The sequence below is a fragment of the Emydura macquarii genome, unplaced genomic scaffold (genome assembly GCF_026122565.2).
Source record: "Emydura macquarii macquarii isolate MOO-44397 ecotype Brisbane River unplaced genomic scaffold, CSIRO-AGI_Emac_v2 contig_1119, whole genome shotgun sequence".
Taxonomy (NCBI): domain Eukaryota; kingdom Metazoa; phylum Chordata; order Testudines; family Chelidae; genus Emydura; species Emydura macquarii.
In genome coordinates this window covers 1,030,494-1,057,865 of record NW_027131256.1, presented here as the reverse complement: position 1 = coordinate 1,057,865, position 27,372 = coordinate 1,030,494, and the positions used below count along the sequence as shown (strand labels likewise).

Below are 27,372 nucleotides of genomic sequence, written 5' to 3'. Positions count from 1 at the left end.
ACTCAAGAAAGTGGCAGTCTCCCAGTATATCTGATTTTTTTTTTTAATAGTTATAAAATGTATTTGTTTTTCACATTTTGTACAAAACAGGAGTTGGTTTCTCTTAATTAGGAGAATCAGCTGAACTTGAGATTTTAAGTAGGTGAGTCTGAAAACAAAATGAGATTGGGTTCTACTGGTTCTGGAAAGGTCCCACACAGCTTGCCCCAGGTCTCTTCAGCTTTGCTCTCATGATTGTAGAACACCTTCAGGGGAAGCGCCCTTACATCACTGGCTCTTTGGAGGCTTGTAGTGAATTCTGCAGCGCTCATTAAATACCTAGGAGACCAAAATAAAAGGGAGTTATTCCTTGTAATAAGCATCCTCAACAGAACAGAAGCCGGGACCAGATCTGGCAATACTCCCTTTACGCAGTGCACATGTCAAAACTATGTCTGATCTTGCAGTACTAAAAATCATTACCACTCACTGAGATCCTTGGCCAAGTCACCTTCCCTGAAGGTCAGTATTCCAACACCTCCAACATTCTGCCTGGTGCTAGGAGACTGTATATCACTAGATGTGCTCACTTTCAGATAAGATCAAATTCAGATCCTAGCAATTTGTGGTCACTAGCCTGTGGCACATTTCACAAGACCAAAAGCGTTGGCCCCAGTATCTTAGGATACCACATTCCGTCAGTCTAAATTCACTTTGGCATTTGAACTGGATCCAACTATTTATTCTTTACCTTCTGAGCGAGTCTCTTGTGTTGTGCTGCTCATCCGGTGTCATGTTGCACACCGGAGGCGAGGCATTTACAGTGGAGGGTGAAATGCAAATTATAGTATGGTTCACACCAGTGTGTAAAAGCTTTGGAAAACTGTGGTGCATAGTTTTCAATCAATTAAATGTTTCTGGATAAAAAAATTAACAATCTGATAGCAATCTGCCCTTTGGGTGCACATGCTAGCAATGCTGGCACCTGCATCACTCATCTTCAGCAATGTTCTTGGTTAAAATCTGGTTAATATATCTAGTAACCTCACATGACTTTCATTTCTCCTAATTGGAAGACTCATACCCAATATGACTGGCTCATAACAAGAAATTAACAATTTGAAGTTTTTTATTGGAGTTCACTGGGATAAGCAACTACAGAAATCAACTTAAATTAACTTGAAATAAGACTGTCAATCTAGGACGTTTGATGGGGTGGGTTCTGAGTTACTACAGAGAATTCTTTCTTGGGTGTCTGGCTGGTGAGTCTTGCCCACATGCTCAGGGTTTAGTTGATCGCCATATTTGGAGTCAGGAAGATTTCGAGGCAGGATGGGGCACAGGTCACTTGCTGGTGGATTCTCTGTACCTTGAAGTCTTTAAATCATGATTTGAGGACTTCAGTAACTCAGTCATAGGTTAGGGGTCTATTCCAGGAGTGGATGGGTGAGGCTCTTTGGCCTGAGTTGCGCAGGAGGTCAGACTAGATGATCATATTGGTCTCTTTTGACCTTAAAATCTATGAGTAAATAATGCTTATGCACCAAACTAACTAAAGGTACAATTTACAACTGGTTTAATTATTTTTCTTCCAGTATGTGTGTAGACAAGTCCTGAAAAATGGCAAGAGCATCACCTAGAATCAAGTTGAGGCATGACTCAGTCGTCATTGAGACTCAATACCTCTTCCTTTATAATAATATGGTTTATCATGAAGATTTCTTAGAGTAATAACCAGACCTGACTCTTACCTTTTAAGATCTAAAATAGCATGAGCTATAATGTACGTGTCACACACATTCTTACCATCAACCCAAAGGTCAGGGTATTTAGTGTTTAGCAAATTACGCCTCATTTTATAGAAGAACTTAAAACTGTTTAAAAGTCGCCCCTTTCCACAATCTCATGCTCCCAGGATTGAGCTTCTAGTGGGATGAAGGATCTTTAGGGCCTGCTAGCAACCTCAGCAAAAAACTACAAGTTTGCAATGTTCACAGTCTCAGATTCTACTTTCAAAGATTTGTTCAATCCCCCGCCCTGCCTGATAAGAGATTGGAACAGGGCTCTCCCACGTCTCAGGTGAGTGCTCTCCTCCCCTGCCATTTCGTGTGGAGATCAGCATGCTCTGAGAACACCTACCAGATTGGGCCCTGCAGGCAAGACAGGCAGGGCAATGCCTAGTTTCACCTCGTTTGAGGATCCTGCTGGGGCTTCAGCATGAGATAGGCGCCTGGGCACCAAGGCTGAGGCAGCAGTGTGCATGCCCAGAGGAAGAAACTTCAAGTCCCTGACGTACCTAATGGCAGAAATGTAGGCTCTGAGTGATGTTTAGGTGACTCCAGAGTTAGGTAGCAGCTTAGCAGGGGTTTTGAGTGGCATCTAAGTTTTGGATTTAGGCACCTAAGTCCCTTTGTGAATCTAGTCCTTGATGGCTAGAGGGATGGTATAAACCAGATTCCACTCTACTAGCAGACACTCCCATAAAGCAGCACCCTTCTTTGCTAAGCCACACCTACTTTGCAAATTATCCATAGACATACTATTAATTTCTTAGTAACTGCCAACGTAAAGTGAATGAGGTAAAGATAATGAGTCCAAACAGCAGCTTTCGCTCCATTAAAATATCACACTTCTCTGAAAATGTTGTACCTATGATTGGTTTCTGAGCTCTATTTTGTTTCAGAGTTAGCCTGAAATAGTATCTTTGAGGGAGGTATGAATTGTTCCCATTTGTGCAATCGGGAAGCTGTCAGCAGCCTGAGGCACAGAGCAGTGTACTGGGTAGAACTGTTAGAAATATTTTGAAGGAAGTTTGTCAAACGCATCTTTTTTTTTTTAGATTTTTTTTTTTTTTTTAAACAAAGATGTCATATAAAAAGTTATCAAAATGGCTTATTTACCAAGAGCCTGGTTTGCAGGAAACAAAAAATTCATGACCATTTTGGTAATTTTTTTTTTGGACAAAAGCATGACAATCTTCTGAAAAAATATTTGGAGTGAAAACAAACAATTTCACTTTATTTAAAAAAAAACACACCCTCTTTTGCAACCAGCTCTGGTACTGGTTAGTGTTAATTTGCATTTTGAAGTTACTTTTCTGCAATAAAGGCTGCACACTTTTTTTTTTTAAATGAGAGTTTAGATTCTGTTGGACAATTTAATAGCAATTTACAAAACGATGTATGCAATTATTCAGCAATTTGTAACACTGCCTAATTGCATAATAGACTAACCGTCTCTTAGTCAATCAGTGGGTTCAAAGCATTTTATAAAAGACTGTTTTGACTTTCCAGAGAGGTTAGGCAGAAGGAAATTAGATTTACTCAGTCCCACAATGAGACACTGGCAGCAGGGGGATAAAATCTGGTTTCTTATTCCCTACTCTAATCTGTACCAAACAAACAAACAAACAAATCCATACCTTTTTAATGCATCTTGTGCTGTGCAGAGAGCATAATGTAGCCTCATGTCAGTATTAGCTGCCTCGAGAATCAATCCCCTTTCTACAGGGAATACCAGAATGAGGTAGGAGGCTGGATTACTTATTACTTGACAAAGAAAACTTTCTAAACTATTTCAAACTAGAAGAGGATCCTAGAAGTGAGATGGCCAGAAGATGTAGTATTTGCCCATTTTCAAAAGTTCTAAGATTCTCTTCCTGGCTTTAAATGATCTTGGTGCTAGATTAACAGCCCCAGAAATAGAAGGACTATTTGCCCACAAAACTGGTATAGTATGGGCAGCAGAACTTCTCTCCTACACAGCGCCTCATCACACCAGAGCACCTCCGTCCTGACATGCAGAAGCTTCCTACAGAGGTAGGAAGGAGTTCAGTCTTCCTGACCCACTCAGCCCTAGGTGTCTGCACTGAGCTGGCACACAGGAAGGCCAAATAATGCCAGATGGGTGGTGTTTGTGAAACAGATACTTATCCCCTAAGAGCTACACTGAGGCACCCCAACTCACTTCACAGAGCCCCCCAGACATAGGGAAACAACTTGTAATCACTCCAAACCTGAATCAGACTAGAAGAGGTAACCTGCAGGTGAAGTACTTCAAAGCCCATCTTTCTTTCACACACACCTTTCAGCCTGTTTTTATCTTTCCTTCGCAGTTTAGTTGAAGGATTCTTCATCTGAAGTTAATGACTGCTGAGGGGGCAGGTGAAGGTGTGGACTTGGAGCCAGTTATCTAGAACTGCGTGCCTTATTTCTCTCCCCCATCCCCTATTCATCCCCTCCATTTGATTCATGTCTCAAAAACACTCCAATGCATTACGGTGTCACATCAATTTAAACAGATAACATCAGACTTAATAAAACAATGAGTTATGTACCTTCCAGCTTCTGTCGTTTACCACTTCTTCAACATTCAGCTCAGACTGCATCAGCTTCAACTGCAAGCAGAAGAAAGGGCAGACACCATTCAGAATCGGATATTAAGAACAGGTCCCCACAGTCTTGGCAATTCACATACTTACCTCTTTTAAAAAAAAAAAAAAAAAAACACGCACACACATGCACACACGCACACGCTCTTTCAGTATGTTCCTAAAAATATCTGAATCAAGTTAAGGATGACAGACAGTTTTCTGCCAGACAAAGGATGCCTATTCAACTGTCTGTCTCTTGGTTCAAGTGTATAGTAAACACTGTAAGCCAACACAATGGAAGCCCTGTTTGCATACGAAGTCCACGTGAGGCTGTAAAGTCAACAGGCAGTCAGCACACCCAGGAATAAACCCTAGGGGGGTCATCCTGATGCTGGGGACAAAACGTGAATTTGGGGGGATACAAAGACCAGGCAAAAAGACAGCTCTTTATCCTGCACCTGAGGAAGAAATCGGTCAGTGTGGTTACATTCATGAAAATGGGATCCCGACCTGCCCGAGTTGGAAGCATCGCAACAAACACTTAGGTGAGATAAGGCTGCTTTTAGGCAGGTGGTTAGCCTGTTGAAGTTAAGTTTACTCTCAAAAATGTGCATATGGATTTTTTTATATGTAACCTTCCTGTTTGCATTACCTCTTAGCCCTTGATAATAACCTTGATTGTCTTCATGATAAATATCTCAGTGCTGTGATATTACATAAATATCCTCAGAGGATTCAAACAAGCCAGTGTGTACACTGTCCCCTTGGGAATAGCACAGCTGGTATTTCTGTAAGTAGCCAGTTAAGCCAGTTACAGGGGCTGAATATCACAGGAGAATGCTTCAAAGGAGCTCATGGACTGAGCTGTACCTACTGTTAGCCTGCAAATCAAAGAGGGCTAGCATTGCCCTGAAGGGATTGTTTGGGTGCTAACACGCTGGTGTCAGGGAGCGGACACCCAGTTAAGCACTAGCATCTCTCTCTCACTGGAGGCAGAGAGATAAGATAATTCTCAATCCTGGGCATCCCAAGAACCATCACACACACACCATCGCCGAAGAAGAGCAGCTCCATGTAGCTGGAAAGCTTGTCTTTCTCACCAACAGAAGTTGGTCCAGTAAAAGATATTACCACACCCCCCTTGTCTCCAATAGATTTTAGTAAGTTTAAACCTTACATTCTATTTTTTTAAATCAGTTTTTATCCACCCTGGAGCAAAGTAAAGTTGCACAGGCTACATTAATTCTGGCATTTCCTAACTTGGTAAGATCAAGCACTCCAGCCATAATATTCTTTAAACAGCTTGTGTGTGTCATTTCTAAACTGTTTTAAAAGGATTTCCTTTTTTCTATTGTGTGGCATCATACTGACTCCTCCACATGCCATCACCAGATCCTAGAGATCCACGGCACACAGCACCACCGCTTGAGCTAAAGGAGCGACACTAATAGCATTAATACTAGCAGGCCAGCCACAAGAAGCAGAGGAAAACATGTCCCTGGTAGTAATATCTATAGGCTTATACATCTGTCTTCTAGACAGTGGAATCTTGAGGCTCAGGACACGTGGCTCTGGAAGGGCGTTTGCTCTAGACAGCACAGATTTGGCACCCTTACTCTGAAAGGCAGAATGACTAAATTGATGTGCCTTGGGTCAGCCATATTAGAGACACTGTTCTACCCCCACCTCTGCCAGCGGTAACCTTGTGCAACAGCTCGGTTGCTTCCCTTGTAAAATGGAGCACGGGAACAATAAGACTCCCTTATAGGACAGAGGTATGATGCCCAACCAATAACAAGGACTGAAAAGTACACAATTAACACCACTCAGAGTTTGGATTGGAACACATGCGCTCCCCCCGACACCCAATCCAGAACTTCTCCCCTAGGCCAAAGGGGCAACAGCTGCTGCTGGGGCCAGTGGGACACGCAAGCTCTAAAGAGCCAGGAAGCCCGTTTGGAGAAGATGGAGCGTAGGAACCGTGGTGAATGTACAGTTCATTCAGTGCAGACACCATAGTTCAGATTTTAACACCACAGTTACTGACGTAGGCTGACCTCCGAGAGCTATCAAACAAAGTGCAAACAGAGACCCCGTTGTAGGGGCGTGGGGCTGGCCAGATACACAGCTCAGACCAAGGAAGTATGTAACACTGTTTAGAAAGATGCTGCCTGCAACGTGTGGGAAGCAGAGGATCCCAGAGAACATCCTCTGCCTGCAGCACCAGTTGGGCACTACTTTTAGTGACAGACAGGCTGTGCCGGTTTTCTGATTTTCGCCAAAACCAACAGGATTCTAAGTTACCATTCCCGGAAATGTTAGAATAGATCAAATGCAGCGTTCAACACTTTGTGTTACAGACAAAGAGTGGGGCCTTAAATCACTCCGCCAACAAGTTCAGCAGAGCTTAAAGCACACACAAACCCGGATCTTTGAAAGCTTATGACTTGGCCCTTCCAGGCTTTATTTCCATGGAGGCAGCAAAAGACACCTCTCTAACTCCAGGACTGGAGTTCCCTGTTAAATTCTGAATCCCTGTCTCAAATTAGAGGGGTCATTAGAGTTCTTCAAGGAAATGGTTAGAAAAAATTATTAGTAAAGCTGTTTATTTTTCCCTAACCCTATTTCTAGAAGCAGCTTTGTAATTTTTCCTGAAACTTTCTGAAAAAAAAATTCAGTCTGAGGCAGAGTAAACATGGAAAATTCCAGCCCCACACACTTAAAAGTTTGGCAAAATTATAGTTTACTAAAAGAAACTGCTAGAATAGAAAGGGATAACTATAGGTATTACTACCAGCTCTACTTATAACAGAGACTATAGGACTGCTCTCCAGAACTGGACACTGGCTTTAGGAGTCATACCCAAAGAGTAATGCTGTGTGAATTTGCTTCTTTTGGCAATGAATGTGATTTGAGGAAAACCCATAGGTAAATGAATAGACTGGTTAAAATGCAAATCACAGATCTTGGTAAAAAAAATTAGCGTGCCAGTATAAAACCTATGTTAACGTTAAGAAAAATGTATGTGGTGGTCAGCCATAAGGACTTGGATCTCAAATGTTTAAAGCTGATGTTGTAGCTATTGGTCAACATTTTAAAAAATGGATCCCTGAAGCTGGGCTTTAAATCCTTATTTAGATACCAAGAGACATGATTTTTAAAACTGCTAAGCATTTCAGTGGGAGATGCCACTCAGCCATTTTAAAACTCAGATCTCTTGCTTGGCAAAGGATTTAAAGGTAGAGATTTTCTAAGGCACAAATGAGAGTTCAGTAGAAAATCTCTCCTGAAAAGCCTAACCTTAAAGCTCTGATTTTTGAAGAATCTTAACCATAATCTTTAAGGAGAGAGATTACAAACTGAACACCCAGGGATCAAACAGATTCCCTTTTTAAGTACTTAATTCAAATCCCAACATGGCTGTTCATCAACAGGTGGAAACACATGAAGCAACCCCTTCAAAAATATTTAATACAGTAGAACTTCAGAGTTATGAACTGACCGGTCAACCACACACCTCATTTGGAACGGAAAGTACGCAATCAGGCAGCAGCAGAGACAAAAGGCAAATACAGTACAGTACTCTGTTAAACAAACTACTAAAAAATAAAGGGAAAGTTTAAAAAAAGATTTGACAAGGTAAGGAAACTATTTCTGTGCTTGTTTTGTTTACATTAAGATGGCTAAAAGCAGTCTTTTTTTTCTGCATAGTAGTTTCAAAGCTGTATTGTCAATGTTCAGTTGTAAACTTTTGAAAGTACAACCGTAACGTTTTGTTCAGAGCTACAAACATTTCAGAGGCACAAATAATCTCCATTCCCAAGGTGTTCATAACTCTGAAATTCTACTAAAATGAGCTCTTCAATTTGACAGAGAAAGGTATATATAACCTGATCCAATGGCTGGAAGTTGAAGCTAGAGAAATTCAGACTGGAAATAAGGCACAATTTTTAATGGGGAGAGGAATTAACCATTGGAAGCATTTGCCAAAGGCCTTGGTGGATTCTCTATTACTGACCATTTTTAATTCAGGAGTGGATGTTCTGCTAAAAGGGACGCACTAGGAATTATTTTGGGGAAAGTTCTATGGTCTGTGTTAAACAGGGAAGTCAGATTAAATTGGTGGTTCCCAACACACAGCCCACTTGCGGCCCAATCAGCACACAGCTGCAAGCCCATGTAACATCTTCAGGGCCATACAGATAGTATATAGATTGTGCGGATGCAGCCTACATAACACAGAGAGCTGTATATATGGCCCACAATGACAAATAGATTGAGAACCACTGCACTAGATGATTACAATGGTCCCTTCTGGCCTACATCTACGAAAAGCCTTTCAAAGTAGGATATACAAATACAGGTATGTCTTGAATGCTGATCTGACTGCCAGGTGAACTTTCACTTTACTCAAAAAGGCTCCAGATTGTTCAAGATAACATATTATCTAGAATTAACATGATGGTGGACTGAAAAGGATTAAAGTCTTCACAAAACACCCAGTCAGATACAATCTTAATTATAGTTTCACTACTACGCCACCATAGTAATAACCAGACATCCAGTGAAACTGAAAGGCAACCACTATAACAGGAAAAATCTTTAGACAATGTATAATTAACTTGTGGATCTCATTGTCATGAGATTTCAAAAACCAACTAAGGAAGATGTTAAACATCAGTTACTAAAGCTAGACATTTTTAAAGTCAGCAAGCTTAGAGAAACTGCATCCAAAAGTCTTAAAAGAGCTGGCCAAGGAGTTCTTTGGACTATTAATTACTGAAAAATCAACATTCTTGAAACACTGGGGAAGTTCCACAGGACTAGAAGAAAAGTAATGTGTTAATATTTTAAGAGAATAATTGGGATGACGGGGGTGATTTTAGTCCTGTCACCTTAACATCGAACCTGGGCAAAATAATGGAATGTCTGACATGGGACTCAATTTATAATTAACGCCAAACAACATGGATTTATGGAAAAGAGATTGTCAATTTAACTTGATATCTTATTTTGATAAGATTACAAGTTTGGATCACAGACGTAATCGTGTTGATGTAACAGACTTCTGTAAGGCATCTGACTTGGTGCTACATAACACTGATTAAGAAACTAGAAAGATACAAAATTAACACAGCATACATTAAGTGGATTAAAACTTGGCTAATTGATAAGTCTCAAAAGGTAACTGTAAACAGAATCATGCACATATATTTTGAGTGGGGTCAAAAGGGCTGGTTCTCGGCCTCAGCTTTTAACATTTTTACCAATGATCAGGAAGAAAACAAAATCATTATGATAGTTTGCAGAAGACACAAAAATTTGGGCAACGGTAAATAAGGTCACAGATACTGAGCAATTGGCACCACTTAGTAATCTGGGCACAAACAAACAAAATGTGTTTTAGTAGGTCCAAATGTGAAATCATATATCTAGAAACAAAGAATGCTGGCAATACTTACAGGATGGTGAACTCTTATCATTGGAAACAGTGACTCTGAGAAGGATTTGGAGGTCATGGCTGGTAATCAGAAGAACATGAGCTCCAGTTTGCCACTGTGGCTAAAAGGGCTAATGTGATCTTGGATGTATAAACACAGGAATCTTGAGAAGGGGTAGGAGATTACATTACCTCTATTATTTTGCACTGATACAACTGTTAATGGAATAGTATATTCACACTTCAGGAAGGATTTTGAAAACTTCAAGAGGATTCAGAGAAGAGCCACAAGAATGATCTAAGGATTGGAAAACAAGTCTCAAGGAGCTCAATCCATTTAGCTTATCAAAAGAGAAAGTTAAGGGGTAAACTTCATCCGCCTACAAATAGCTACGTGGTGAACATAAATTTGATAAGAGGTCTCTTCAATCTAGCAGATAAAGATAAAACAAGATCCAATGGTTTGAAATTGAAGCTAGATACATTCAGATTTGAAATAAGACACGTTTTTAGGGTAATGAGGCACTGGAACAACTTACCAAGGGCTGTGATGGATTCTCAATCACTGGAAATATTTATTCTAAGAAATATGCTGTAGCTCAACCACAGCGATTAGACTTGAAGCAGGACCTAATTCAGGGAAGTTCCATGCCCTGTGTTATGCAGAAGGTCAGACTACGTGATCACAAGAGTCCCCCCGGCCTTAAAAATAGAAGCTTATATCTGTGGACTGCCCTTGAGTCATTTTTGGTACGCCTGCACAGCAGGAAAAAAACCCCACAGCATTAAGTTTGGGAGCCTGGATCAACTGACTCATGCGGCAAAACTAAAAATGTAGCACAAATATTTGGGCGTGGGCTGGAGCCCAGGCTCTGAATCCCAGCGAGAAGAAAGGGCCTCGGAACCTGGGCTCCAGCCTGAGCTCAAACAGCCAAGATGTTAATTTTACCCCCACACTGTGAATCCAGATCAGTTGATCCCGGTTCTGAGACTCATTGATGCAGAGTATTTTTTGTTGTGTAGATGAACCCTCAATGTGCCTCGCCAAGTGCCAGCTTCAAACCCTAATAATTCAGACGTTATTGGACTTTAATTCTGGTTCTACAGAACACGATGCACAGCAGGCTCAAGCAACAAGACAGCATTCATGTAGGAGATTCCTAAAAGGGAAGGAGAGAGACTGTAGCAAAACGTTATATAAAAGCAATGCATAACCTCAGAGTTACAAACATCTCAGGGATGGAAGTTGTTCGTAACCCTGGGTATGTACACATTGATGGTGGCAAATTTGCTGCTGTCAAATCGATCTATCCGGATCGATTGAGCAGCAGTGAAGACCTGCTCAATCGACCCAGAAGTCGATTCAATTAAACCACGTCCTCAAAAGGCGTAGCGCTGCGTCGACGGGAACGCATTTTCCGTTGACGCAGCATAGTGGAGACGGCGCACAGAAGAGGATTTAGTAAGTCAATGTGAGTTATGCAAGCTACTCTATGTAGCTTGCGTAACTCCCATCGACTGCCGCCGAATTTCCCAGTAATTGTACTAGTAAATTAGTAATTTCCCAGTAAAGTGTACTAAGCCCCTGAAATGTTCGGAACTCGGAACAAAACACTATGGTCATTCTTTCAAAAGTTTACAATTAAACATGGACTCAATATAACTTTGAAGCTCTACTATGCAGAAGAAAAATGCTGCTTTTAACCATCTTAATTCAAATGAAAGAAGCACAGAAACAGTTTCCTTACCTTGTCATTTTTTTTAGTCTTTTACATTTAACACAGTACTGTATGTACTGTGTTTGCTTTTTTTTTTTTTGGGTCTCTTCTGCTGCCTGATTGCATTCTTCCAGTTCCAGATTTATGGGATGATTTGGTCAAGAAGATATGCATACCCATAAAAGCTGCTTTTAACATTTGTAAATTCCTATAACTTTGTTTTTTTCCCCACACAGCTAGGGAAAAACGTTATGGATGTGATCCCCATAAAGACACATCACTGGATCCCTCAGATTAGGGATGTAAATAACATTTTTAAAAGTACCCATTTAAACTATTCAAATTATACCAGTTAACCATTTAACTGATATCATTTTAATGATTAATAGTTGGGCTGGTTTGAGCGGCAGCTGGTACCCAGAGAGAGGCTCCTACCCCCCACATTTACCACCCATCCACTACTGCCAGGTGGCTGCCAGACTGTGGGGACGGCAGCATCCCAGGCAGCGCCACCCTGATAATGCGGAGGAGAGGGCCACGAGCACACTTGGCAGAGGGACGGCACCGCTGCCCTTCGGGGCCAGACTCGCTACCTGACACGGCTCTGCCCTCACCACTCTCCGCAAGAGGGGCAGCTGCTCCTCAGGCTCAGCAGGTGAGCTTCCGCAGCTGGGGCTGGCCTCCGGATGCTGCTCGCTGATTGGCTGACCAGCAGCCCCTCGCACTTCTGCTCTCCCGCCCCGGCGGCCATTCGCCATTGGGATTTGAACAAAGGTGCAGGAAAGGCTAGGGATGCGTTAATGGTAAAACTAATACTAAACGGTTAGTCATTAATGAACAGTTAGCCCTAAAGGTAAACCTTTCACATCCCTACCTCAGACCAACTATTCAATGAGAACAAGAACCAGTTTTGAAACCCACTGTTTCAAAAAAGTTATCGTGTTTTCATTCTGGTTTCCCAGACGGGTACACCAGGCTCTGGCAGGCATCTTTTGGTAATACAATAGCTGACCTGGCTTGGTCTACACTACAGTGTTAGGTCGACATAAGGCAGCTTATGTCGACCTAAGTACATCAGTGTAAACACTACAGCCTTGCTCCCACTGATATAAGTGCCCTACTATCCCAGCATAATAAATACACCTCCACAAGAGGCTTATGTCGGCATCCTTAGGGCAACACAGTGTCCGTGCGGACACTGCGGATTACTTACATCGGCTGTTGGCTGTCTTTTTTGTCAACTTCGTGGCTTCCGGTGGGGAGCTTTGAGGCAGCACCTGGGCTCCTGGCGGGGAGTGGGGAGCTGAGCTTCTGGTGGGGAGCTGAGCCCAGGCTCTCAGCCCCACATACTGCCCCTCGTAAGTTGGTGGAAGCACGCCTGGTGAGGACATGCAACACCGACAGAAGGGCAGTGTGGACACGAACCACTGCAATAATTACTGCAGTGGCTGTAAGTTGACTTAAGATAGAGCAACTTAAGTTTTTAGTGTGGACATGCCCTTAGAGAGACGAAGGCTTACAGACAACTCCTGCCTCTTTAAGCTATTGTTACTCAATGTGTCACTCACAAAGGTGTTCCCAAGTAAACTGGGAACGGATGTTGGCCCTTCAAGCCAAGGACCATAAATTCAAATCCTCTCCTCAGAAGATTTGTGAGCTGTGACAATTAGCACACTAACGTCCCTTCTTGGTGTCGGGGGACACAATGGGACTCCTTTTGGAAGTGTGAGCGCTGTATGAATTTTGAGGAAGCTCAACACCACAGAAGTGTATCTGCAACACTATCTACACATCATTCCAAGTCCTGCCCTAGAATAGCTTGGCAGCAGGCAGTTCTGTGCTGGGATATGAAACCCAGTCTGGCTGATATGGGAGGAACTTGCTGTCACGTCAATGATGACACCAGAGAGGCCAATGTAAAAGTCCTGCCTAGGACAAATTAGTTCTGGGCCAAACAAGAGACGATGAACTCCTGCCAGGCAGCACTAGGAACAACAGATCCAACCTGCATCAGGAACGGATAGGGACACACAGTGCATGCTACAAGTTCCCTGTGCTGAAAATGGAGTAGGGATTTGAGAAGGGCATGCCCTGTGCAGGGCACAGGCACATAGCACTGAGATGGAGCCAGTGGTGAAGAGAACACCCACTGAGATCAATAGGGCACTGAACTCCTCTGCAAGCCTCCTATGCTGTAGAAAGGTATGCAAAACCTGCTCCCCCCACAGCTAGTCTCCGAAATGGAGTAGAGACTCTGGGGGGGGGGGGTCTCCTCCCCCTTCCCTTCTCTTCCCTACATCCAGCTGGTAAGTGTGACCTTCACAGCTGATCAGCTACAACCTTCTCTCCTCTATGACCCCTCCAGTGCTACTGGTTGCATGAAGGGCTTGGAGGAAGGCACAGCTGGTACACGAAGAGTGGTGATGTGTGCCCCCAAAGCTCTCCCATCATGCCCCCGCCACTACCCTGCCTCCTCACAAAACAAGGAACATTAATAAAAACTTGGTTAAAGGGGAGTTACAATTGCCTGGCAGTGCCGCAGATCCTTCAAATAGACACCTCTAAAAATCAGGAAATGTACTCAAAATAAAATATACAAACATTAGAAAAGAAGGAATTGTTCAGTTACGGTAATGCTTTCCATACCACACAACTTAACTTTGCTCCTTGGGGGATAACAACAGAAATATATCATTACTTTACCCAGTATAATGCAAACTGCCAGTTTCTCAGTGCTCACACACACACAGTATCAGCATTCCTGTTTATACCCTCACTGTATTCGTGCGGCACCACCGACTCAGGGACCTAGGCGTAGGTTGGCAGATCTCACTAAGGACAATAGTTTGAGCTCTCTCAGCGTTAACAATCTGAGTGAGGGCTGGTAGGGCCACATCCCCGAAGCATTCCTTGTGGCAGAGATCAAAGGAGGTAGACAATGTTTTGGGAAATCTTAACTAAACTGTGTATTGCCATATTTGCTAGTGTTCGCGTTCTGTTTGTTTCCCTGATTCTCCAAGATGTTAGTTTTCTGCTGGCACAAGTTTCGAAAGAATATGAGGCCCTATCAGAACACCTTTAACAAAGATTTGCTTCACTTCCTTTTTTTTAAGTGTATAAATAAGTGAGGGATATTCACTGCATATTAAAGCTGTTATTTGGTTAAGACTGTAGTCTACAATTTGATGAGTGAACTGTGCTTATTTTATGTATTGTCACAACAGATCATAGATTAAAAGAGTGGACAGTTCTATCTTGTGGACTTAAGGGAGTCCTCTCACCAAGCAAACAAGCAATCACACTTGAGTTGCATGAGTTAGAATTCAATGCAGGCTGACATCCTCACAATGGAAATAATCAGTCAATCAGTTTTCAGACACACAAACCCTCCCTTTTTTCCTGAATGAATTCCAGGAAGTGCCATCACTCACCTTAGTCTGCTCTTGCCTGAGCTGTTTTAATAATGTTATGTCATCCTGGGCCTTCTCCCTCTCTTCTTGGAGAGTTTTTACTACATTAGAAGTCTGAGCAATACAGCTTTTGATTATTGTCTCTCTGCTGGCATGAGCCTCCATCAGCTAATTGGAGAAGAATAAAAGTCAGATTAACTAGTTCAATGGTCAGTGGGAAGAAAAAGCCTCAATTTTTTTTTTTTAACTTTTTTTTTTTTAAACCAGACTATGCTTAGTCTTACAGTAGTTACAATAATAGCTCTCCTCGCTGGTATCGCAGTCTTGCCACAACTGCTCTCCTATACTTCTGCCTATGGGACAGGTCCCCACTTCCATATGCCACAGGGAGAGAATACCCCTTCCCTCTCTCCCCACAAACTGGCAGTTGCATATAATATTTTATTTCCAATTCTAAGGCAGGTGGGAGAATTGAATCGCAATAATATAACTACACGGGTCTCTTTATACTGGCACCAAGGGCTTACACAGCAGGGTACACAGCAACCTATGGAGCAAGTGCTATAAGAGCACAATACTAGCAGGGAAAGACAATACAGAGTCTAAGTGATTCCAATTGCTTTCTTTAGATTTAAAAAAAAAAAAAAAAAGAGCATCTCTCATGAATATAATATCCCCACTCAGTACCAACAACAGAAATTCATCAATGCTTACAGGAGGTGACTGAAACAAAATAGATCGAGGGTGGGATAAGGGACAGGTGAGCTACGCCATTACACAAAGCTGACAGGTCACATCTTTCCCAGGGCTGCTTCTCACTGACACACCCATTGCTTTGTTGCTTCCTTAGGCCAAGACCATGTTACAAACTTACATCAGTTTGAAAAATCCACGCCCCTGAGCGATAAGAGTTATACTGACCTAACCCCCCGGAGTAGCTCTCTGTTGATCGAAGAGCTTCCTCCGTCGACATAGCTACCGCCTCTCGTGGAGGTGGATTAACCACGCTGACGACAGAAGCTCTCCCGTTCGCTTAGTAATGCTACAGGGGTGCCGCTGCAGCGCTGTACATGTACACAAGCCTTTACTTTGCGCTCAGCCTGATTCCAACCCACATCCTGCTCCCCCACCTTATAGGCTCAGCTCCTGCAGGAAGGAGTCGCTGGGATACAAAGGTTTCACATCTGGTGGCTGCTGTTACAATCTTTAGAATCCGTTGTCTGTGATCCCATGGGAATCCGTTTGGATTCTTTAATCTATATCCTGGCAAGCAACTGAATGTAACAAGTAGTACAGGGCTCGACAAATCTGTTTTGGAGCTAGGAGCCAGCCCAATAATTAAGGAGCCAGACAACGTGGGCCCAGCGGCGGGGCACCCTGGCTGGAGTCCAATAGCCACTCTCCCCTCCCGGCCCCACCCCATCCCCCCACCCCTCTCCCACAACGTGGGCCCAGGAGCGGGGTGCCCTGGCTGGAGTGCAGCAGCCGCAGCGCTCCCCCCTTCCAGCCCTGCCACATGGATGCAGTGGCGCCATGGAGCGCGGCGGCCGCTCCCTGAGGAGAAATACTAGGCGCCAGACTTAAATTTCTAGGTGCCATGGCGATCTGGTGCCCAGGGTTTGTCAAGCGCTGAAGTAGTATCCGACAGAGGTAAAGGTGAAGACCTTAGCTTTATAGAAGCAGACTGCTTTGAAAGTACTGTAGAAATGTGGTAGCCCTAGTATTTAGGTGGACTAACGGATAGGCTGTCTAACACATACTAAGGTCAGCAGTATAGCCTGCAGGAATGTTACCGTGGAGCAAAAGAAACTCTGCATGTGGGGTGTCTGTCGTAAAGCAGCCATTACATGTGAGGGGACCGGCTACATAAAAAGTCAAGTAGACCAATCACAGATGCATAGTGCATTATCTGCTGTGCCAGCAATTTATAACAAGCTGGGGAATGGGTGATCTTGGCTTTTTTGGACACTACATTTAATAAAGCATGAGGAATTGGGTGAAAAAGACCATCATGGAACAGGTACACTTACGGACTGGTAGAGCTCTTTACAGGTTTGTTTGGCATCAATTTTCCCTACAAAGGAAGCTGTTGGAAGTGTAGTGTTTAATTCATGGACTATTCTGTCATCAATTGTCCGCATCACCCTGAGCAATTCCTGCATGTAAAAATAAACATCCTTGCTTATACCTGAATGAGAGGGAAATTAGAGAAACTGTACAATTAAACAATTTTTAATTTTAATAGCTGTGTTGCCTGAAGAACATGGCAACAAACAAAACAAACAAAACAAAAAGGTGCCATCCATGAAAAGTCTTTGCTGAATTTTTTTAGTACGAATATTTTTTGACAATGGGCCACAGTCAAAGATATTCTACATCCTTTTGAGTATTTTCAGCTGGTTCTCTAAGCTGCCCTGCTCCACTCCTCTGCTCCCCAGGTAGCTTGCACAAGAACCTTGTTCCCCGCTATGTGTGTGCCAGGAAAGTGCTTGTAACTGGTTTCAGCAGCTCTTCATCTTTCCAGAATCAGCTACTGTGCTGTCCCTGAAGCAGCTCAAGGTGGCTGGCCAACACTTCTGGTTTTCCTACTCATTGACTGCAAGCTGGACTCCCATCTGCGGCTTTCAAAGCCCTGCTGCCTAGCTCCATAGAACAGTGCAGGGAGCATGTGCTGTAATCCAGTTAACTCCCCTTTTTGAGGAAAGCCAAAGAGCAAGAGACAGCTACAAACAAGTCACAGGCCACAGACCCAGAAAGGGATCATCTTGTTCTGTATTTGTAAGCACCTAGCAAAATGGGATCCTGGTCCATGACCAGCGCTCTTAAGCACTATGGTAATGCAAATACAAAAATAAGATTTTGGGCAATTAGGTGCAGCAGAATGACAAATCCCACAGCAAAAAACAAAACACTCTACTGAATTCTGTAGCATCTTGGAAAAACTGCAAACTCCACAGCCACAGCATCATATAGAACTTAGCCCCTGGGCTTATTCTGGCGTAAATTAAGATCCACGTTTTGCATTTTACATTAATTATTCCTAAATGTAAAAAACCCACATTAGATCTGACATGGAAGCATTGTGATGTGCTGCTAATATTTTACCAGTGATTCCTTTAACTTAGCATATACCTTTACAGGGTTGCATATGCAACAGACCAGATGAGTGAGGCAGTGAGGAATCTATATATTTGTGTTCTCTATTTAAATAAAACAAAACACTCTCATAACTGCAACCAAGGAAGAAAGCAGTGCCAATGGACAATCATATTAGATATATTTGCTGGAAATGTTTGCTGTTTGTTCTTTTTCTGGAAAATATACAGAGCATTTTGACAATACAGGCAGCACAGTAGCATAATTTGAAGGAGAGATAAATATATTGCAGTTTAGAGGAGAAGTTCTTCCACTAGGCAATACTTTGAAAATACATGCCAGCCTGCTGTTTCCTGAAGACAGATATCTATGTACTTCAGCAATATCAAATATAAAGTTGCCTTAATTCTTTCCTTTTTGATACTGTAATACTACTATATTAGTGTACTTCTATTATACCTACCATCACCTGAAATCTAAAAATTGGATCATATTTAACTTCTCAAATATCCATTTATATCCACTGAAATAGAGATGGGGAGGGGAAATTATGAATATTTTGCTAAAAACTATGGAGAGTTTGCATATAAAATCCAATTCCAAGCATTGGAATATGAATGCCAAACCAGGCATAAAAAACATATTACCTACCAAGCACATAGGATATAAAAATATAAAGCCAGAAAAACAATTATCTGTGCACTGAAAGCAAGTATCAGACAAACTAGGGAAGAAGGGGACTTAGCCTTTTCAGAGCTATGTCAATTGCAAGGGAGTTAATCAAATCATCAAACAGTTAGAGACAAGGTGGGTGAGGTAATATTTTTCATTGGACCAACTTCTGTTGGTGAGAGAGAGAAGCTTTCGAGCCACACAGAGCTCTTTTTCAGGTTTCAGAGCTCAATGTGGCTTGAAAGTTTGTCTCTCTCACAAACAGAAGTTGATCCAATAAAAGATATTACCTCACCCACCTTGTCTCTCTAATATCCTAGGACCAACATGGCTACAACTAATGTGCATACATCAGACAGTATACAGTTCCGTATCTTCTGGGGGCTGCCCAAGCTCAGATATCATCTCAGGGCTGGTCTACATTAAGTGCTGGGACAGTAAAGTTAGTTAGATGGATGGGAAGGAGAGTTTGCAACATTTCTGTACCAGCAAAGCCCCTAAGATAGGTGCATTTATACATGCAAAAAAGTGCTTTGGTCAGCATTGCTTATTTCACTCAGGGGTCTGGTATAAGCTCTGCTAGCAAAACAACCTTTTTGCTGGCATAAATTGCATCTACACTAGGAGGGTTAGGTGTAGACAATGCCTCAAGCACAACTTCAGCTATGCCTCTGGTGCCTCAGGGCTTGTCTACACTACAGGTTATGTCAGTATAACTTATGTCGCTCAGAGATGCGAATAAGGGCTAGTCCACACTAGAAGCACTGCAAGGGTGCAGCTGTGTCATTGCAGCGTGTCTGGTGAAGACATTCCATGCCATAAATCCACCTCCACAAGAGACACAGCGCTGTCCACACCGGTGCTTAGATCAGTGTAATTTACATCACTTGGGGGTGGCTTATTCATGCCCGACTGACATAAATTATACTGACATCACCTGTAGTGTAGACAGGCCCTAAGCCACCCCCTGACTGATGTAAGTTTCACCGGGTTTGTCTACACTACAAAATTATGTTGCCTTAAGTTAAGTCAGTGTACAGCCCCCTCCGTAATTAAAGCGGTGGTTCATGTCCACACGTGCTCCTTCTGTCGGTGGTGCACATCCTCACCAAAAGCGCCTCCACCAGCTGAAGTGGGGCACCGACAGCGGGACTGGTCTGGAGCTGGGCAGCCCTGGGGCCTCGGCTGTAGGCATGGGACTCGCTGCCAGCCCTCCCCAGCGGTCAGGCAGGCACCCGGCTCACGGTTGCACTTCTGGTGTAGACGAACCCTCAGACCCCTTCCTTTAGCTTCTTTCCCACCCCCCCCCCCCACATCCAGTCTCTGCAACGTTCATGCAGGGGCCCCTGCCTGCCTCGTTCCCCTCCCCCCGCACGGATGGCGGGAGCTCGCGCGCCCCCCATTGTAGGGCCCCGCCGGGCGGGGGGGTGTGAACTAGGGGTGCGCAAGTGGTTTCCGTCCCCTACGGGGCTCCCAGGCCGGGTCAGTGGCGCTCAGCCCCCGGGCAGCCCCGGGGCCATTTGTCCTCCCCTCCCCCCGCCGGCCCGGCGTGGGGCAGAGCCGGCGACTCCTCCGCCCCACTCCCGTGACCGGCCGGCCGGAGGCGGGGTCCGCTCCCCGGCCCGGCTGCCGGGAGGCGCAGCGCCCGACCCCCGGAGGGACCCCGCCAGGCCCGGCCCGTACCTGGAACTCGGCAAAGTCCTCACAGCTCCGGGCTCCGCTGGGCGCCGCCATATTGGAAAGGCGGTGGACCCGGACGCCGGCCAATCAGCGGGCAGCGGGGGAGGGCGGGGCTGGCGCGTGGCGCGCCGGCGGCGGAGGGGATAGGCTGGCCGCGGCAGCGCGCGAGCGGCGCGGGACGTGACTGGCGCAAACGCGGCGAGAGGAACGGTCCGGCCTCGCGCCGCCGCGCCAAAGTGCTGCGCGCGGGGGCGTCCCCTCAGCCAGTCCCGTCGAAGAACGCGTCGCCTGACGCGGTCCCTGAGGGGGGCAGAGCCCGCCCAGCTGGGCCCGCGGGTCCCGGCCGGTCCGTGAGGCGGGAAGAACTGAGGGTGGATTGTAACGAAAGATTTTGGGGGGGGAGGGGTTCATACCATGTGGGGCTGATCCAGGCCCTGTCACGTTCTTCTGTGCCCCCCCCCCCAGGTTGGGGACCACTCTTGTAGTGGGGCCTGGCTACGCTCCTGGTCCTGCAAACACACACGTTTACACAGGCGGCTGACTGCCGGGTTTGTGGCCCCGCATCATCACAAGGGGAGTGCTGCGACCCCCAGTGCCGCTCGACACAGAAACCTCCCGCGTGGCAGATACGCACCGCGAAGGGAATGTGCCTAGACCTGGGAAAAGCAGCACTCACAGACCAGGAACATAAAGATGGCCACACTGGGTCAGACCAATGGTCCATCTAGCTCAGTGTCCTGTCTTCCCACAGTGGCCAGTGCCAAGTATTTCAGAGGGAATGAACAGAACAGGCAATCATCACGTGATCAATCCCGTCACCCATTCCCAGCTTCTGGCAAACAGAGGCCAAGGACACTTCACAGCGTGGTTTTGTATATCTGCCCTTCCTGGCTAATAGCCATTGATGGACCTATCCTCCATGGACTTAGCTAGTTCTTTTTTGAACCCTGTTACAGTCTTGGCCTTCACAACGTTCTCTGGGAAAGAGTTCCACAGATTGACTCGGCATTGTGGGAAGAAATACTGCCTTTTGTTCGTTTTAAACCTGCAGCCTTTTCATTTCATTTGGTGACCGCTAGTTCTTGTGTTATGAGGAGGAGTAAATAACACTTCCTTATTTACTTTCTCACACCGGTCATGATTTTATAGACCTCTATCATATCTCCTCTCAGTCATCTCTTTTCCAAGCTGAAAAGTCCCTTCTTACTAACCTCTCCTCAAATGGAAGCTGTTCCATACCCCTAATCATTTTTGTTGCCCTTTTCTGTAGCTTTTCCAATTCTAATATATCTTTTTTGAGAGGGGGCAACCAGATCTGCATGCAGTATTCAAGATGAGGGCTTACCATGGATTTATATAGAGGCAATATTATATTTTCTGTTGTATCTATCCCTTTCCTAATGATTCCCAACATTCTGTTGGCTTTTTTGACTACCACTGCACATTGAGTGAATGTTTTCAGAGAACTATCCATAATGGGTCCAAATTCTCTTTCTTGATTGGTAACAGCTAATTTAAACTCCATCATTTTATATGTATAGTTGGGATTATGTTTTTCAATGTGCATTACTTTGCATTTATCAACATTGAATTTCATCAGCCATTTTGTTGCCCGGTCCCCCAGTTTTTTTAGATCCCTTTGTAACTTCACTGTGTGCCTTGGGCTTAACTATCTTGACTGGTTTTGTTTCATCTGCAAATTTTGCCACCTCACTGTTTACCCTTTTTCCAGATCATTTCTGAATGTGTTGAACAATACTAGTCCCAGTACAGAGCCCTGGGGGACACCACTATTTATCTTTCTTCATGCTGAAAACTGACCATTTATTTCTACCCTTTGTTTCCTCTCTTTTAACCAGTTACTGATCCAGGAGAGGACATTTCCTCTTATCCCATGACAGCTTACTTTGCTTAAAAGCCTTTGGTGAGGGATCTTGTCAAAGGCTTTCTGAAAATCTAAATACACTATATTCACTGGATCACACTTGTCCACATGCTTATTGACCCCTGTGACATTCCCCTCTGCAATCTGGACTGGTGTATACCTGAGTCACCCCAATCCCTCACTCCTGGGGTCCGTCCTCACTCCTGGATCAGCCCATGCATAGCCTCCTGCAAGCAAGCAGCCCCTTAATTTAGTGAGTGAGTGCTTTTGGCCAGCCATTCATGGGATTATGCAATAGAATGACCCCAGCAAACACCTCCAGTCCCAGATGCACCCCAGGAACTGCCATCTTACAGAGTTCAGTGTTGCCCACTGGACTCTGCAGGTTCATGTGTTCATCAATTTATCAAAGAAATAGATATGCACCAGCTCTGTCACTTTAATTGATGTCTCTACACACACACAAACCACATGCACTGCTTTGGATAAAATAAACAAATAGTTTATTAAGTACAGAAAGATTTTTAGTGATTATAAAACAGAAGAATATAAATCAGATTTGATCAGGATGAAATAAATGCAAATCACATTCTAAACTAAGCTTAACACTTTCAGTAACTTTACAGTCTTAGATAATGCTCATGTCAGACTGGCTGACTCTTTCAGTCAGGCCCTCCCCCTGTGGACAGTCCTTCAGTTGCTTGATGTTGTTTTGTAGATGGAAGCGGAAGAGAGAGAGCTTACCAAAATGTTTCTTCTTTTCAACATGTCCCTGTGCCCCCTTCTGGGGTCTCACCCCCCCCCCATGGTCAGGTGACCAACAGTATTCCTGCATGGTCTTCTCCATGTCTTGAGTCAATGAGCATCCCCTTATCAGATGTTTAGGTTAGTCCATTATCCCAGGAAGAGCTGGGTTGTTTTATGCATGTCTTAGTGAGTCATGAACTACCTCTCTGCTCTTAGTTTTTGCCTAGATCTACCTCAAGCCATGTGAGACACATATTTGGGAATATTACATAGCAGAGTTTCATAACCATACATATGACATTGCAAGAAACATACTACTATAACAATAATGTTCAGTATGTCATGAGCATTCAAAAAACACCTTACATGACATACTTTGCATTAAACAATACACATTTACACTACAAGGGTGAACATGAATGATACACAATCACACCATAAGGGTGTACATGGGGTGCAATGTGTCACAGGCCCCTCAAAGAATTTTAGTAGATTGGTGAGGCACGATTTCCCTTTACAAAAACCATGTTGACTCTTCCCCAACAAATCGTGTTCATCTATGTGTCTGATAATTCTGTTTTTTACTATAGTTTCAACCAATTTGCCTGGTACTGAAGTTAGGCCTGTAATTGCCATGATTGCTTCTGGAGCCTTTTTTAAAAATTGGTGTCACATTAGCTACCCTCCAGTCACCTGATAAAGGGAGAAAATAAAACGTAAGGCACTGGAGGCTCAGAGGACTGACAATAGGATATAGCGGTTTCAGGCACTGGTCTAAATCAGGTTTGTGAATTGAAGTCTCCGTTCTGATCTGTGGGAAGAGGGGAGTGAGGAGACTGGATCCCCTGTCCGTTCAGCACCCGTGGCAGTACTGCAGCAGGTTTGTTTAGTGTGGAAGTGGGGGTTGAACCCGCCCCCTCCTCATTTCTCTCACCTCTCCTCCTACCCTGTCGTCTCTGGTAGGCGGGGCGTGGGAGGGACTGTGGCCAGTGTAGCCTTACAAACTGCTCCCAGCACAATTTGCTGCTGGTGGCAGTTACTGACATCTAGGTGTTGAGCATCACGATGCTTAACTTTTAGGGACCTAGAAAATCAGTTGAACACCACTGCAATTTACAAAGCCTAAATTAGGCACCTAGGCTCCCTACACAATGAATGGCGAGAGATAGGCACCTTAGAATGGGATTCACAAAAGCCAGCACACTAGCCTAAGCTAGCCATTGGGAGATGCCGACATGAGGGGTGTGTCATAAATCCTGCCTCCACACAGAATTCAACACCTAAATCCAGGCTGCCTGGAGGTGCTTATCTCTGCTAATGATTCACAACCAGGAACACTCTCCTGGAGTCAGACAGCTTCAGTGCTTAAACTGTTTCTTGTGAGAATGAGTGAAGCTACAGGAGGAGTGGGTAGTGGTAGTGCCCACCTTATAACTTACAGGCCAATGGTTAGAGACTTAACCTGGGATGGGGGAGACCCCTGTTCAAATCCTTTCTCCTCCTCTGCCACAGCGGGGAATGAACCCTGGCCTCCCAAATCCCAGGTGAGTGCTCTAACTACTGCACTAAAAACTGTAAGATAGGCAGTAACACTGCCACCACTACCACCTCCTCCGGACAGATTTTGAATGGGACCTGATTCAGTAGGCAGCCCCTGAGCATGCCTGGCAGATTAGGCCCTGCATCAAGATAGGCATTTGCCCACCTATCTTCCCTCGACTGTTAATTGCTCTGGGACTTAGGCAGGAGATAGGCATCCAGATGCCTAGAGTGAAGCAGCAGTGTGCATGTTCAGACGCAGTAATTAGGCACCTAGGGGAACTTTTACTTTGAAAATTTAGGCGCTGGGTGAGTTTTGGCACCTATAGGGTTCATTGGGAGTTTTGTGAATTGCAGTAAAGCTTAAAACTCAATCTGTAGGTGCCTATGTACCTTTGTGAATCTAGCCCAGTCTCTATAATGTGGCCATAATATGTAGTGTGGGCTTCTCCAGCTTTTGATAAGGATATCAGTGTCCTCCTTTTTTTCCAAACACTTCTCAGTGTTGTAAGCCCATCCCTCACAGACAGACATGTGCACGCTTTTGCATTAATATCACATGGCTGTCTTAAGCAGATATATGACTAAACAAAATCCAGGCCGCTAACACCTTTTGAACTGCGTAAAAAACATATAGGTCTTTCCCCATTGTTTTTGTTTGGATTTCTTTTGTTCTCTCATGTAATTACCGAAGATGCTTTGAAAACACTGGATTTAAGAGTATAAAGAGGGAAGCAATCCCACTAGCAAGCGCGCTTCAAGACTGAGGGCTTGTTTACTCACAGATATTCCAGCAAAACTTTGCCGCTCAAGGCTGTGAAAAAAGCACACACACAAGCAACATACATTTTGCTGGCATAAGCACAACTGTAGCCACATTATGTCGGCAGGAGCACCCACCCACATAATAAAATCACCTAAACACACTCACACTTATGCCAGCAAAACTAATATCACTCGGGGAGGGAGGGTGGTTTTTTTCAGATCCCAGAACGACAAAGTTTTGCCGGCATAACCGCGAGTGTAAACAAGCCCTGAGAAATCATTCCAGACACAGAACTGTCATTTTGCCCAGCTTTCTTTTGGGACTATGGATCCAAGCTCTCAGAGAAGTTGTCAAGAATTGAAACCACTGCCTCTTGCCTGCATTGGTGAGGAAAATTGCTTTTGCAGCTGATATATTCTGCACTTTTGGTTCAGGCGCTCATTTTATAAGTGTAGTAATTAAAGCCTTTCTGTCATTGTCAAACAAGTATTGTGTCAATTCCTGAACCCATTAATATCAGATCCCAGTTGGTCAGGTAACATTAGTAACTGTTACACCCTATTTCTGGATGTTTCTAGGTCAAGTGGTTAGCCCCACACTTTGCACATGTGCTGAGATACATCAGAATGTTTTAGGTGAGCTGAAAATAATTTTTGTTGCAGTCTATCACACTGCGTCCTCACACCTTTGTGTATATTGCAAACCTGGATTCATTCCATCATCATATTTCCATCATAATGTGTAAGAGACAATGCTGTGATTGTAAATTACATTTTCCTGGGAGCACATAGCGAGTAAAAAATAAGGTTTACATCATGTTAGCAACCAGCTAGAAGCTGAGATTAGAGGAATCTTGTGGATCAGTTGGTTAATTCTAATGGAACAAGAGTGTCATGACTCTACATACATTGCTCATACAGGGGATCACTGTAGCATATCGTGAGGCCAACACCCTCTGGGAGCCCAGCAGGATCTATCATGATACTGTCAGGCTTTCATTCTCTTGATCATGAAAGATGTCCTGACCAGTGCAGGGCAGAAAGGAGCGAGATCACCTTGAATTTGTTGACTGAACTAAGCCAACCCCCTATGTTTGCAGCCAGACCAAAGGCAAAATGGAAAAACTCGGTCTGCAAAATTCTTGCTGGAGGTTAGTTACGAGATAAGAAATGGACTTTATCAAGGTTTGTGAAACTGACTCGTGTAAACAAAATATATTGGGAAAAGTGCTCTTACAGAATCATTAATGAGGAATGTAAATTATTTTATGCTAACTAATAGAAAATAGATGCATTCAGCTCACAAGCAAAATATATGAATCAAATCATGGAATTTGGCGGTTGTTGTAGCTATAAATGTGTTTTAAAAGGAAATGTTAGGTAACGAGAATAAAAAAGTGGCTAGTAATGGATGAGTATACTACATTAGATTTAGAATTCTTTACATTCATACTGAATCTATATGATAAGTAGGTGCTGTACCTTTGCATGACTTATGCTCTGTATACTGCAGGAGCAACTCCTCCAGCCTTTAGGTATTCTGCTATGCTTGGTTGCTATAGATCTTCCATCTTGCAAATATGTGTGGAGCCAGATAAAGTCTATAAGGTTTATAGTGCAAGCCAATATCATATACAATATCACATACGTTTTGTATACCTATTTATTTTATTCATGTTAAATTCTTCCAAAATGCTTTTACTTACATTAAGCTGTGTAACTGAGGGAAGATGTGAAATATTGTCATCTCAGTGTTAGTTGTAAAACCATTCCAAGAACAAGGACAATAGAAACAATGTTGCTGATGCTTAGCTATCATGCCTTCTGTACCAAGCTATAACTGGTGAAGGATGTCTACAAGGTTTTGCTGACTTCTGGAATCTGATCAAAAACAGGATAATTAACTAGTTACAAACTTGTCCTGTGTACCGCATGGGCTGTGCAAACCTAGCAAAAAGTCTTCAAAATATGTCAAAGGTATAGATAAGGACAATAAATAATGCAAAGAAATGGTGAAACCCTCATCGCTGTTATATATATAGGTAGAGTGCAGCTCGGACTGCGTCTGT

General features: G+C 43.8%; 1 protein-coding gene across 4 annotated transcripts; it reads right to left on the bottom strand.

Moving 5' to 3' along the window:
• On the bottom strand, positions 1-27,135 carry MIX23 (mitochondrial matrix import factor 23). 4 transcript variants are annotated; one of them, XR_010919329.1, is made up of 6 exons: positions 20,371-20,507; positions 16,950-17,075; positions 14,941-15,087; positions 4,316-4,375; positions 3,401-3,482; positions 1-318 (listed from the first exon to the last, which is right to left on the bottom strand). XR_010919329.1 is itself a non-coding variant. In XM_067545953.1 (5 exons), the coding sequence occupies exons 1-5, from the start codon at positions 20,419-20,421 to the stop codon at positions 268-270; spliced, it is 435 nt and encodes a 144-aa protein (XP_067402054.1). In that variant the 5' UTR covers positions 20,422-20,507; the 3' UTR covers positions 2-267. The 4 variants fall into 4 exon arrangements, 2 of the variants coding, with proteins under 2 accessions (XP_067402054.1, XP_067402055.1); XR_010919330.1 differs by lacking the exon at positions 1-318 and adding an exon at positions 2,141-2,275; XM_067545953.1 differs by lacking the exon at positions 3,401-3,482 and having other exon boundaries at positions 2-318.
• Positions 27,136-27,372: the final 237 nt, after the last annotated feature.